This window comes from Lathamus discolor, chromosome Z (assembly GCF_037157495.1).
Source record: "Lathamus discolor isolate bLatDis1 chromosome Z, bLatDis1.hap1, whole genome shotgun sequence".
In the NCBI taxonomy this organism is placed as follows: domain Eukaryota; kingdom Metazoa; phylum Chordata; class Aves; order Psittaciformes; family Psittacidae; genus Lathamus; species Lathamus discolor.
Genome location: NC_088909.1, coordinates 96,160,048 through 96,175,299, shown reverse-complemented (window position 1 = coordinate 96,175,299; position 15,252 = coordinate 96,160,048). Strand labels below are relative to the sequence as shown.

At 39.8% G+C, this 15,252-nt stretch overlaps 1 protein-coding gene across 1 annotated transcript in view; it reads right to left on the bottom strand.

Moving 5' to 3' along the window:
- Positions 1–7,954: 7,954 nt before the first annotated feature.
- OXCT1 (3-oxoacid CoA-transferase 1) overlaps positions 7,955–15,252 on the bottom strand; it is an 87,871-nt gene continuing 80,573 nt past the window's right edge. Inside the window, exons 16-17 of the mRNA XM_065661637.1 lie at positions 14,933–15,034; positions 7,955–8,434 (exon numbers count right to left, since the gene is read on the bottom strand). Coding sequence (XP_065517709.1) covers positions 8,399–8,434; positions 14,933–15,034 — 138 coding nt within the window. The 3' untranslated portion in view covers positions 7,955–8,398. The remainder of the gene's footprint in view (positions 8,435–14,932; positions 15,035–15,252) is intronic.

Genomic DNA, 15,252 nt, shown 5'->3' with positions numbered 1-15,252 from the left:
GAAGCCTTCATGCTTCTGTTCTGCATTTGCCCTGAAACTCCTGGCTAAATGCAGGGAGATGTCTACATGCAGGGGACCCAGAAAGGAGGGGAACTTTTAAACTCATGGTTTAAAACCCATGTCAATAAAACAAAAGCCATTCTTCAAGGGATAATTCAGACCTTGCCATTACTGGGTGAATGACTTACACATTAGATGATGGTCTCCTGCTCTTTCTTTATTCACAGCCTTGTAGCCCTTGCAATCCTTTCCGTAAAATAAGCTGTTTCCCCCCAAAGCAGCTGTCTTACCCAGCTCACCTCATAGTGTGGCAGGTTAAGTGCTTTCCTGGAACAAGTGAGATGAGCTTTGGATCTTCCTCAACAGTTAGGAACTGAACATTCAAACACACTCTCCTTGCTAAGTTAACACAGGGAAAGAAGCAGTTTTGCCATTTTTTAAAGGAGCTATGGCTGTGCCAATTCTGTGTTGAAAACTGCACAAACATACCTACTTAGTGAGACCCCTCAGCAGTCAGGTGGATGGCCACAGACTTGTGAATCTTATACAGGCACATGTTTGAGACAAATGTAATGACTTGCACCAAAAGCAGCCATTTTCTCACTCCGTGCAATAACAGCACTGGCAATGCTGAAAGTATTGCAGTAGCTGCAGTCTAAGCATCTACCACAGCTTTGACACTGTCCCACGACATCCTTCTCTCTAAATTGGCGAAATATCAATTTGATGGATGGACCACTCAGTGGATACAGAACTGGCTGGACGGCCACACACACAGAGTTGTGGTCAATGGCTCGATGTCCGGCAGGAGACCGGTAACGAGTGGTGTCCCTCAGGGATCGGTGTTGGGACTGGTCTTGTTTAACATCTTCATCGCTGACATGGACAGTGGGATTGAGTGCGCCCTCAGCAAGTTTGCTGATGACACCAAGCTGTGTGGTTCGGTTGATATGCTGGAGGGAAGGGATGCCATCCAGAGGGACCTTGACACTCTTGTGAGGTGGGCTGATGCCAACCTTATGAAGTTCAACCACGACAAGTGCAAGGTCCTATACTGGGTCAGAGCAATCCCAGGCACAGCTACAGGTTGGGCAAAGAAGAGATTCAGAGCGGACCTGTGGAGAAGGACTTGGGGGTGCTGGTCGATGGGAAAATGAACATGAGCCGGCAGTGTGCGCTCGCAGCCCAGAAAGCCAACCATATCCTGGGCTGCATCAAAAGGAGCGTGACCAGCAGGTCGAAAGACGTGATCCTGCCCCTCTACTCTGCTCTCGTGAGACCTCACCTGGAGCATTGTGTGCAGTTCTGGTGTCCTCAACATAAAAAGGACATGGAACTGCTGGAACAAGTCCAGAGGAGGGCCACGAGGATGATCAGGGGACTGGAGCACCTCCCGTATGAAGACAGGCTGAGGAAGTTGGGGCTGTTCAGCCTGGAGAAGAGAAGGCTGCGTGGGGACCTAATAGAGCCTTCCAGTATCTGAAGGGGGCCTATAGGGATGCTGGGGAGGGACTCTTCGTCAGGGACTGTAGTGACAGAACAAGGGGTAACGGGTTAAAACTTAAACAGGGGAAGTTTAGATTGGATATAAGGAGGAAATTCTTTCCTGTTAGGGTGGTGAGGCACTGGAATCGGTTGCCCAGGGAGGTTGTGAGTGCTCCATCCCTGGCAGTGTTCAAGGCCAGGTTGGATGAAGCCTTGTGTGGGATGGTTTAGTGTGAGGTGTCCCTGTCCATGGCAGGAGGGTTGGAACTAGATGATCTTGAGCTCCTTTCCAACCCTAACTAATCTATGATTCTATGATTCTTTACAAAAATTTAAGTTTTTCTCCTTATTGCATGCTCATGGGACAGTTTAAGAGAATAGAAATAGAAATTCTAGTTTTAGACCCTACTGCTCTCACAAATAAGTAATGTTCTACTTGCTTTTGCATGCTATTACAATAATAAAATGCAATAAATAAAATCGAAGTACCATGGGAGGCAGATGGAGAACCCATTGGCCTTCAAGGCAAGCGTTTCTTCCATGCTCTTATTTATTCTAAATATGTACATAAATACACGAACCAGGAAAAGCAACACAAACACAATAGTACTTTTACCTTTGCTGAAATCTCAAAATCTGTTACATAAATGCATTCAGGAAAGGAATTTCTCCTCCCACAACCTCCCTCCCTCTCCCCAGGTGTCTCCTAAAGTTGTTCCATTAAAAACTGCTATACATCCTGCAGTGTAAGTATATTCAGAGCTAAAACCCCATGGTCTATAGCAGCAGATGGATATGGGAAGAAGAGAGGCACAGAATACTGCAGTGTATCAAAGAAATTATAGGAAATTGTAAAACAGTTGTGGTTTAACACCAGCCAGCAGCTAAGTACCACGCAGCCACTTGCTCTTTTCCCCTGCAGTGGGATGTGGGAAAGAACTGTAAGGGTAAAGTGAGAAAATTCATGGGTTGAGATAAAGATCGTTTAATGGGTAAAGCAAAAGCTGCACACACAAGCAAAGCAGAAAAAGGAATTCATTCACCACTTCTCATGGTCAGGCAGGTGTTCAGCCATCTCCAGGAGAGCAGAGCTTCATCACATGTAGTGGTTACTTGAGAAGAAAACATCACTCCAAATGTCCCTCTTTCCTTTTCTTGCCCCAGCTTTACAGGCTGAGCATGACACCATATGGTATGGGACATGCCTTGGGTCAGTGGTAATCACCTGTCCCAGCTGTCCTCACCCAAATCCTTGTGCACCCCCAGCCTGCTCACTGGTGGAGTGGTGTAAGGAGCAAAGGCCTTGACTCTGTGTAAACACTGCTCAGCAATAGTGAAAACATCCCTGTGTTATCAACACTGTTATCAGCACAAATCTAAAACATAGCTCCCCACAAGCTACTATGAACAATTGGCAACAACAAAAGAAATGCAAAAGGGAGCAAAACTGCTCAGATATGGCTATAAGCAGCTTTTTTCCCTCTTGTCTAGTAAAACTTTTCCTTCAACATTTGTGTGAGTGGATTTTAGAGCTGCAAGACCGGTGTATTACCTGTCTCAGTGGTTTTGGCACTTACCTTGTATCCCCTGTCACATGGGTGACAGACTGTTGGATTTTGACTGTGCATATAAATTACTCAATAGTTTCATTTCAGAGGAAAACATCAAGGTTTTTTTCTGAGCCTTAACATTCTTCTTCACATTCATCAACCTGCTTTCTGATGATACTAAAGATAAAATGAAAATATGACATATTTACTCATGACCTTACACATGTACGGAAGGATGACCCAGACAAGAGTTTTCATCACTTTGCAGTCATCTACTTTATCATTCACTAGGTGGTTAATAGAATTTGTCTTCATGTGTCATCTAGTACTATTTTCAGAGTGCAGACACACACTACCACCAATGATTAACATCTCAAATGCTATCATTTCTACAGCAGTTTTAATCAAAAGGTAAAAAATCACTTCTCTAAGGACTACATATGTAGTCCATTATTTGGCTTGATTGAAAAACAAGTAATTGCGAAAACGAATGTGATAATTATGTTTGAGACTGACGCAACCGATACACCAGTGAGGTGAGAAGACACGGGGAATCCAGCTGTTAACTGAGTTTCAAGCTTCATTATTCTTGTTTACCAAATCCTTCCATCTTCAGAAAAGGTCTTAAGTTTTTTGTGCGTGCTGAGATGTGATGTGCTGGTGAGAACATGAAGTAATGTTTTACTGCACAAATGACAGAACACCATGAAAAATGGTAGTAATAGATGAAACCCAAGATTTTTAATCTTTAGTTTATTGATTGTTTTGAAATACATAGAAGGACTTCAACATTTAGTTTGCAGGGTTTACAGTACAACTACATTTTCTATAATATTTCTTTTTTTTTTTTTCTTTTTCAGGGCGAGAGTCAATAAAATATAAAGTTAAGTAAGTCCAATGTGATAATATAGTAGAATCATCATCTTCTTCAGGACAAATGATATCAGCTGTCCTGTCTTGTGAAGTGCTGTCAAGCAGGGGATATCTCAGTGACATCCCAATAAACATTCATGCATGTCATCTACCACTGAAGAGGAATAAGACGCTCTCATCCCTGTAATACCAATCATCACAACTACTATTCAGAGTAAACCTCACCTACAAAACCACGCTTGCCCCACAGAAAGGGAGATACTTTAAAAAAAAATCCTACTTTAAAAATCAGCTAAAAAAGTGGAGTCACAGCTTGTTGCAATTAGCTTGTGCGGACACATGAGATTTTCTTAACAATACCAATATTCTACCACAACGTATTGTCCTCAAGATAAAAAAATTCAAGGGTGACATGCAGATATTTGCACCACTTGTATATGGAGAAAGCCTGTTCTCCTTTCTTCCCCAGTTTTCAGCACTATAGTGACTTTCACTCTCTTGCATTAACACTGATACAAATAAGATGAGAGCTCTTGGTGAAGTGCGAGCTGCAAGCTGAAGAGAAAAAATAACCTGTTGCACAGACCTTTGCTGGTTATTTCTCACAACATCCCTGTGAGGTAGGAAGAAAAACATCTCCTTTTCCAGGACCAGGAGACAAGGCAGAGAGCACAGATGACATTTGTCAAGGCAGTATGTGGAGAACTGGAAAAACTGAAACCCAGGAGTTCTTGGCTCTTACTTCTTTGCTTCAGAAACCAAGGTGCTAACCTCTCAGACAACGGGTCATCAGTCTTTTTATAGCCGTACATTAATGACAGATATGGCTTCTGTGCGTATGCCAGCAAAGCACAGTTCTATGGCAGAAGCAGCATACTCCTGATGCTGCCCTTAGACACTTCCCTTGTACTTTGTATACATCAATAAATGTTCGCTGCAATAATGTCTTACAATTAATGTAGCAGAGGTAATTGTGATAGATCCACATTTCACTTATAGATTTCTTAAAGACTTCCCAGTTATTTAAATACATTTTTTTTGTTTGTTTGGATATATTAACAGTTACTCCCTTTCCTTGCATAACAGTTTTTATAATCCTCCCCTAAAACCAGCATCCATTCTGGGTACTCTTTATGAGAGCTTTGAGGGACGATGAACAAGACACCTTCAGGGATCACGAACATCCCATCAGAGCAGCTTTTCACCCATCCTTGGCCGTGAAGGTAAAGGCAGGCACCTTTTGCTGTGTACAGCACTCCACAAGGGTCAGAATTGTCACTGAAGTGTCTTTATGTACTGGGGAAGAGGCCTCTGGTCTGCTCTATCCAAAACCAAAACTGGTTCATACTGAGCTAAAATGGAGTAAACTTTTCTTACACAGAGAATTTTAATCTGCAAAAACTCTGTAAGCAGAACTTCAGACTACCTCCAAAGCAATAGAAATAGCCAAACTTTAAGAATGTGACTTGTTTGGAATGAGTAAGTAACATAGCAAATACACCTAAACAGAGAAAACAGCTGAAAACTAAATCTAGATAAAAACTAGCTTGTGCTAATCCTGCATTAAGATATTCTAAAGCACTTTGATCAATATAGTTTCAAGTCTTGCATGCAAATTAGCTATCAACAAAACCCCTAGCATATGTTTAGCAGTAGCCTTTGTACAACACGTTTCTTTGCCGTGGGCTCAGCATCAGGCCTTGCCTACACATTCAGGCTGCACAACAGCCTATCACCTGTTAGCACCCACCAGCTCAAGTCATACAATTCGCTACTATGGCAGTAATTTTGTACTAGCATAAAAGTGCTTACAAAGGCATTTTGTTTATTCCTTTGTGGGAAGAGGGATAATCTACGCTGGTATTGACAAGAAATTTAAAAAGAACTGTTTAGAGTTAAGTGTAACTAAACAAAATAATCTCACTAATCAAAACAGTTTTACTGCTTTCAAACCCATGTGTGGATCAAGACAAATTTCAAAATTGTCCATTAAAAAAAGAAGCATTTCTTATTTCAGAATGGAAAAATGCAGTACAAAGGCTAGTACAGGAGCTAAACATTGCTGGATTTTTTTATTCGATTTTTGGTTCCCTAGAAATGAGTTATACTTTTTCCACAACAAACATTGTCTATGGTGAATACCTCACCTATCTGGTATTCAGATGCCTTCCATACCATATCCCCATACTGTTTATTACTGCAAATCACAGGTATGATAGGCATATATATATATATATATATACATATTTATTCGTGCATCTACATTTTACATGTTTTTCAGTCACTTCGTTTGCTCCAGCCCTGATGTCAAAATTATGTCAGCAACTATTGTAATTGAAGTGTTTAACACATTCCTATTTACATGAATGACAGAAACCATTATACTTGGAGGGAACACTGCATTTTAGTAAATGCAGATCTCCAGTCAGTTCATCATCTGTATAATAAAGACATATTGTGCTGATCCGGGATGTGATATCTAATGCTGTCATATTAGCTATTTGCAAAAATAACAGTAATTTTGTAATTAATAACAGGTAAAGGAAGATCTTTATCAAATAGCAGAACGAGTATGAGAGAATGACTTTTCATTTTGATTCTCTCATGGTGTTGGTTCTAGTTATCAGGAGTTCGGTTTCAAACTGTTTAATTTTTGGTGATTCCTCAATTGACAAGTGGTGCAAACTTAATGTTTTTACACTTAACCAACTGTATTCCTTTAGAAAGAATCTTCCAAGTGCCTACAGCATTATCTTCCCAGTTCTCTGTGTAACACTGCAAGGACAGACCTCACTCCAGAAACAATCTTAATTTGCCTTTGAATGGAGGCTAGAGAGAAGGATTATATCTGGAAAGTAAGAGCAGTTCAAGTAGGAAAGTTGTGCAGCTACCAGTTGTATGCATGGGAACAGAGACTAATCCTCCTCCCTTCACATTAGCCCCATTCCTGTTTGCACGATTTAATTTGCCATGCAGAGGGACCTTGACACACTTGTGAGGTGGGCTGACGCCAACCTTATGAAGTTTAACCATGACAAGTGCAAGGTCCTGCACCTGGGTCAGGGCAATCCCAGGCACAGCTACAGGCTGGACAAAGAAGAGATTCAGAGCAGCCCTGCAGAGAAGGACTTGGGGGTGCTGGTCAATGAGAAACTCAACATGAGCTGGCAGTGTGCACTTGCAGCCCAGAAAGCCAACTGTATCCTGGGCTGCATCAAAAGGAGCATGACCAGCAGGTCGAAGGAGGTGATCCTGCCCCTCTACTCTGCTCTTGTGAGACCTCACCTGGAGTATTGTGTGCAGTTCTGGTGTCCTTAACATAAAAAGGACATGGAACTGTTGGAACAAGTCCAGAGGAGGGCCACGAGGATGATCAGGGGACTGGAGCACCTCCCATACAAAGATAAGCTGAGAAAGTTGGGGCTGTTCAGCCTGGAGAAGAGAAGGCTGTATGGAGACCTCATAGCAGCCTTACAGTATCTGAAGGGGGCCTATAAGGATGCTGGGGAGGGACTCTTCATTAGGGACTGTAGTGATAGGACAAGGGGTAATGGGTAAAAACTTACACAGGGGAGGTTTAGATTGGCTATAAGAAGGAAGTTTGTAACTGTAAGTGTGGTGAGGCACTGGAATGGGTTGCCCAGGGAAGTTGTGAATGCTTCATCCCTGGCAGTGTTCAAGGCCAGGCTGGATAGAGCCTTGGGTGACATGGTTTAGTGAGAGGTGTCCCTGCCCATGGCAAGGGGGCTGAAACTTGATGATCTTAAGGTCCTTTTCAACCCTAACTATTCTATGATTCTATGAATTATAAGAGATCAGAGTTGGACTGTGGGAGGTGTAGGACTGTTAATGTCAACAGACATACACTGTGAAACATCAGATAGAGTCAGGGCTAAGGACCTAGTTATTTCCACCAGTATAAAGAGCTTTGTCACTCATGAAAATGCTCAAGGGAAGTTTCTATTCCTGGTATCTCTCTACAGGTGTGTACATTTGCTCTAGACCACTCTAGGAAAAAACAACACACCTTTACAGGCACAGGAGAATGGACATTCTAAGTGCTGTATTTCCAGAGCAATGGAGTAACTTGTAAGTTTAATGACATCAGGAAATGCAGAAGCAATTCTAGGTTTGCATGGACATTTTCTGGTTCTGTGTGAAAAACGTAATGTTTGGCAGAGAGACTACAAGGCTTTTTTTTTTTTTTTTGACAATGTTAATATTTAGCATAACATCATTCAAAATTTAGGGAATAAATTTACCCTTTCATTAAAATCGGTAATGTAATGAAAGCAAAATACAATTCTGATAGTCACAGCCTGAGTTTAACTATCTGGAAACTACTTAACAAGCCCTTAGAAAAATAAAAAAAAAATAAAAAAAAAAAAGAAGACGAAGTAAAATTGCGAAACAGACGTCAATTTGTCTTCACCGAGCTCCCATTTGGAAACAAGCTTTCTGGCAAGTTAAGCCCAGTCAGCATTTCACGTTTAAATCTGCCTCATTGGTGTTAGTTTTGGTGAAACCTAGCAGAAAAAAGGGAAAAAAACACAACAGTTGGCATGCAGATATAGCAGTACAACCCACCATTCACTTTCACCTCCATGAACACTGTGCCACTGAAGACTAGAGATACTGTATTTATTTAAACTAATATATTTACAGTATTTCTGAGATAAACAGTCCCACCACTATATTTTCTGAAGCAGGAATGCAAGATATGTGTGGTGTGCTAGTATCCATCCTCTAGACTTCATTTATCTTGAGTTGGGTTATTGATTTAAGAATGCAAGCAGATTAAATAAACTTGGAAAGCTGAACCCGTACTTGCCCCTGCTACCTGCATGGTCTTCTTGCATAGCTTCCAATGCCAGCAGAAGAGATAGCTGTACTCAGGTGAAGGCGCTCCTCAGCTGCACGTTGCATGAACATCACTCAAAACCAGGCCTTGACCTAGTTAATGCACCAGCCCATAAATGGTTTATGGGTGCAGAAGTAGTCAACTGAGTTTTGGAACATGCACATTAGACAGGGATATACAATCAAATGTACATTACAATATACATACTGCACTTACAGTATATGTAACCTTTGATTTGATATTAATTTGAAGATTATATAGTTCAGTACTTCTAATCTTCCCTATTTTTTTTTAAATTGCCCTTTTTCATTCACATTCATTTGATTTGTTTGATGATGATGTAGTTTAATATTTCTATTTTTACCTTTTTTAAAAAAACTTGCCTTTTTCCATTCATATTAATTTTTTGTGTGACAACACACATGTTCTGTTGTTTTAACTCCATATACTTGTAAAAATAAATTAGTGGTATTGGAAGACATTCAACACGACAAAAATAAAACACAGTAAGCTTAAATAGGAAACTAGATGAGGAAAGAAGGTTTAAATAGAAACAATACAAGACTTTGAAGAGTAGCAGTGGTTAAACCTGGACTGCAGGTCTACACAAATATCCTGAGGAAAAGCTCTGCACTGAAGATCCAAGCCTCTTCATATATCTCCTGTTCCCAGCCCTATTTAAATATGTGCTCCAGTATCAAAACCAAAACTAACTCGTGATCTTGTTCAGGATAAAAAACACTTCCATAGATAATCTGGCTCCTAGTTCATTAATTCATCCCTGTGAAATATCACATACTGCATTCCTTCTGCCTCCTTCTCCCATCTTTTTCACTTAATGGTATTGAATAAGCTAACTCATGCAAAAGTGATATATAAAGGCCTTTCCAAGCATTAAAGACTCTTTTTTTTAGAATACAGGGCTGTATTTCCTGTACCAGTTAGATTTTTACATTTTCCTTCCTCTATCCACTGTCTATCATTATTTATAATCTTATGAGAATAACCACCAAGAAAAGCTTAGTTCATGAAGAATGTGCTTACTTTATCAAATGTTAATGAAATGTTTTTAGGAGATGGAAACTGTTCATTGATTTTTCAAAGTTGTGTGTGAACTAGGATAATAAATAGATGTAATAGGTACAAGTGCAGAGGAGATGGAGAAACTCCCTGAGTGCATCAGCTTTCCTGGACGAACTTCAGAAATGTTTCAACATTCCTAACTCTAAGTACTTATGTGCCTCACTTTATTTGTGCCTACTTCTGCCTTACACAGGTGGAGGCAAAAACTAGAGGATGAAGACAGCACCATTAAAATCTGTATTCTGCAAATAATGACAAAAGCCAATTACTGGAGGAGATTATTCTTTTTCTGCTAACGTAGATTTTGGTGCCGTCAAAACCTCAAGTGTTTTACATTTGAATAAGCATATTATGTTAAATGTAATGTCTGCACATCTGATGCTAACATCTATCATTTGTATGCACCACTCTCCGCTTCAGACATGGTCAGATCCCCATGACTGCTGAAGTGCCACAATGCAGGATGGAGATAGTAGAGGTGGTGAGAACCCAGCACCACTCAGAAATGGACTCAAATGCAGCTGTTTACTCTAAATAAAACGGGATTAAATAAGCATAAAACTGCTAATGTAACAAAAAGGAAGGTTTGTGCTAGGAAAACAAGGGCTAATCAAGTCTGAAATGCAGAAAACCCCTGACTTTTAAACCCCGTAAGAGTCAGTCAGTTTGGTAAGGGCTGAATGTGCCTAATGACGTCTGTTTTACAGTATAGATCCACACAGTTGCTACTTTCTTACAGTACCCTCCTAAGCAACACATTCTTAATACTATTTCACTTATAGGAAGAACAGCTTATCTTGCAAGCTTCACAGTACTTTGCTACCATTAAACAAGAAGGTATACTGGGGGAAGAGTTTGAATGGGCAGTTCTGTATGCAGCCTCCAAACTGGTAAGAAAGAGGACACAGGGCCTCCAGGATTTCCTGCAGTTCAAGCTCATTGGCTCTGATTTCCAACCCAAACTACCCTTGCAGCTACACAACACAGCCCTATGCTTACTTAGTTTTATTTCTTTATAGCAAGCAGTTCTTTCAAGACCTGGTTGTGAATGACGCTTAGATCTAATAACTTCTAATGACCTCACCAGGTGTGCAAAAGCAAGTTATTGTTCAGGAATGTAAAGAATCAGAGAAAAGAAACACAAACCAAAATAAAAAGTTGTCCAGATTTAGCATATTTGTTAAAATAAGTTGCTTATCCCTTATTAACTTCTAATTATTTGAAATAGATAAAAGCAAACTACATTTCCAACATCAACTTTTGTACAAAACTGTTCCTAATGTGACTTTGACAATGGGGGTGATTGATCAGGAGAAAACACAACATCCATTTAAAAATGAACTCAACACTCTACACCCTATTTCCTCACAGGAAATGTTCTTCCAGAAAATAAAACCTTATCCTTTCTTTTTTTTTACTCACTGGCAGATGCTTTTCCTAAACTCTGTTATCTTTGAAGATCATTTTGTAAAATACAGCTTTTATATATATATATATAAAAGAGAGATAGAGAGACTTATCCTGATTATTTTTATAAAGAAATACAAATTCAGAAGTATGGTTCTCTCATGGTCTCAATGATATAAACCAGTACCAGCCCAAATAGATTACCTGCCAAGGTGATCTCTATGCTAGGCTACAGCATATCTGACTTAAGCATACAAGATAAGAAGATAAGCCAACATTTTGTCTTTACAGCACAGAAAAATCAAGAGTGAATTGTTAATTTTTTATGTAATGCCAGTCTTTAATGAAGACTGTTGACTCTAAATCACGTGTTCTTTGACATTCTGTTGCTGAAAATGTCCTTTAGGAGATGTTTTCCCAAATAAATAAGCAGGCTGTGAAAACGGGAATGCACAGCTGAATGTGTCTCTAAGAAGGCTATATAGGCTATAAAAAAGCCTATAAAGGAGTAGTCTGCAATGGGCAGATAGTTACATATAAAGTTACAGCTATCCCTTACAATCTCACTTGTAATGAACCTAGAGAGATGTTTGTTTCAGTTCAGATCACCCATTGCACTCATGGAATAAAGCTGCTAGAAAAGGGTCAACTCCTCATTTTCCACCCATCATTTGCTTCAAACTAGCAAAACATATGATCCAAAAAACTGTAGCAATACAGTATCACTAAAGTTCCTGTCACTGATATAAACAAGAACAAGATGTCTCGTTCGGTGAACATAAATAATCAGAAGCACAACTGTTATTCTTGCAAGGAAGCCTGAGGCAAAGTCTTGAAATGTGGAAAAAAAGGACCAAGGATTCTGCTTTCTTTAATAAAGAAATAATTGTGGTTCATATTTCCTGTGTTTAGTGCCATAGAGATTTCAGGCACTTTCCTATTTAGCAATCAGTAGGTAACACTGACCCACACACATTCCCTGGCAGAGGTACATCCTCTGCAAGTAAGATTTGCTTTGCAAGCATTTATGCAAGCTGCATACTGTTAAGGTGTCATGGGAGGGCAAGAAGGGGGGGGAGTGAGTGGACAGGCTGTGTGGATTGGTTTAAACCACGACACAAGGTAAGTAGTACATAAAAGTGCATAAACCAAGCAGTATCTACATTTTTCATGGCCGCAGCTCCTTTAGTGCGGCTCATGATTTCAGGCATGACCACAGCAGCTGTACAAAACACACTGCACCAGTTTGCCTCCAGGAGAACTAGGAAATGGTGCCTGTGAAATGTCCCTTTCTGATCCCAGTGAGACAGATCCCAGAGACATAGATGGTGGACTATTGCAATACCTCTCATCAGTTGCTAACTTCAGGCTACCCTAAAGATTCAAGATTTATGCCACTGTTTTGTAACATTTACAGTAAAGTAGTAAGGGATAATGGGTGGTGCTAATCTTCTCTTTGGTCCTAATTGCCTTGCCCTATCATATCCACCATGCTGCTGTAAAGCTTCATCTCATAGGCCATCATTTTAAGTTTACCACTTCTTTATCTGAATTCTTTGGCTGCTTCTGCTTTCATCGCCTTGAGCATAGGCTGCTGGACTTTGAGTAACTCACTCTCAATTAATACATATACACTTGTCACCTGAACCAAAAAGAAACCACTCTTTTCAAACAAGCAGGTTTGGAACATGCAACAACTGGTGTCTTCTGAAAACAAAGGTCCTCTACTGTAGTGTCAGTCTATTTAAATGCTTACTATACGTCATACCTTTAAATCATTAAGTTTATCCCCAAATTAAATATATAAGGCCAAAACAAATTTCCTGACTGCAAAAGACACAAACTTAGAAGGTTGTCCTGGTTTCAGCTGCAACAGGTTGCTTTTTTGGGTTTTTTTCCTCCTTCCTAGTAGCTGGTGCAGTGTTGTGTTTCGGCTTCAGTCCAACAATAGTACTGATTGGTTTAATTGTTGCCAAGTAGCACTTACTCTGATCAAGGACTTTCCAGTCTCGTGTTCTGCTAGTGAGGAGGGGTACAAGATGCCAGAAGGAAGCAGGCACAGGACATGTGACCCAGACTAGCCGAAGGGGTATTTCATACCACAGCACATCATGCGCAGTATATAAACTGTGAGGAGTCACCCAGAAGAGACCAGTCACTGCTCAGGTTGGGCTGGGTATCAGTCAACGGGTGGTGAACAATTGTACTGTGCATCACTTGTGTTTACTGTTTTTTTCCTTTCCCCTTTTAGTCTTACATTATCTCCCTTTATTATTTCCCTTATCATTATTATTATTAGTAGTAGTAGTTTTATATTATACTTTAGCTATTGGACTCTTCTTATCTCAACCCATGAGGTTTACATTCTTTCCATTCTCCTCCTTACCTCTTCCGGATGCTGAATTAATAATTTCTTTTAAACACAGAATTGCTGAGCATGGGAAGTTGCTTCTAGCGTAAATTAAAAAATAACAATGACCTCTAGAAAATGTTACATGGAAAATTAATAAAGAAACAAACTCAGTTTGTAGCAGTTTCCTGCCTCTGCAATTGCAGGACACTTGTCTCTAACCAAACAACTGTTCTCAGATAAATGAATGTATTTTCAGAAGTAAACACATCTTTACTTAGAATATTTAAGAAAAACATACACTATAAAATTTAGTTATCAGAAATTACAGGAATTGTAGAGAAATTCCACAAGCTCATTCCTCAGATAGTTTTACTTACTATCAGTAGTATGCTCAACCCTTAGTAACAAACTCTTTTACATATTAACTGCTCTGCAATCTTTCAATTATGTGCCCTAGCCCTGTCAAGTAACTGCAAAGAGGAAGAGTATTGCACTTCATTACCAAATATTCCCCAACTATTTTTACAGCAGTTTGTACACTGCCATTCTCTCTGTCATTGCCAAAGGAGGGCTGACCTGTCCCAAAAGACTTCACATCATGGAAGAAAAAATTTTGCAATGTGCATGTAGAAGGCCATGGAGAAGCTATATGTTGTCAATCACACATATGCAATCGATTACAGTCTGGTGCGCTACAACTTTTCCACTGGCTTTTCCACTGATAAACCAGTTTTATGTTAGCATTGACTAAGACTTCAGAATGAATGTGAAAGTCAAAAGGCAGTGGCTTTCTGGATTAATGCAGAGCATATGTTTCATTTGTACAAGGCAATGGGAGAGAAAAAGCAAAGATATCAACAGTAGAGTACTTAATTGATTGGCACTAGTAAAAGAGAGTGATGTGTAGTCACCCCTGTTGAGAAGACTCAAACCCTACCTAAAGATAGCATGAAAACTTAGCAACAGTGTTAGGTAAACTAACTTACACAGTGGAAAAACAAATATTCCTCCACCTCCCAGATATGAATAAGCTCCTCTCTTCAAAGCATCATGAAAGTTCCATCTACACTTTGTCCTTTTACTCTTTGTCATTTCTCCATCTCTTCTGTTCATCCTAGCTGCTAATGCTTCCAATATAATCATACTAGATTAGTCCCAGATTGTCTTCTTATTTTCACTGAAAATCCCACAGGTAATCTACCCAGCCCTTACAAGTAAGGAGCAAACTTACTGTGTCTCCAAGACTTCATGCGATGAGTATTTGCGGAGAATGTATGTTCTGACACTAGACTAACTATATTTGTTTGTAAAATTACTTACTGCGAAGTCACAGCCAGTACTTTTCTTGATATCATCCACTGTCAGTCCTTCCCAGATTTCCACAAGGGTCAATCCCTTCTTCTTGTCCACATCAAACACAGCCTGTCAGGTTCAAATAGCACAAAATAATATTTTTATTATTAAAGCAGAAAATGAGGGTGTAAGTAGCAATATTGTACAAAATGGCGTGCTAAAGTAAGCAGTGTTCAGCCAGTAACAAAAGATGCCACTATCAGTGGGTTTCACTTTTCACTTTTCTGAATGACCACTTAAGATTTCTGCTACCTTTATCTGTACTTGAAAGAATCTAGAGTCTGAGA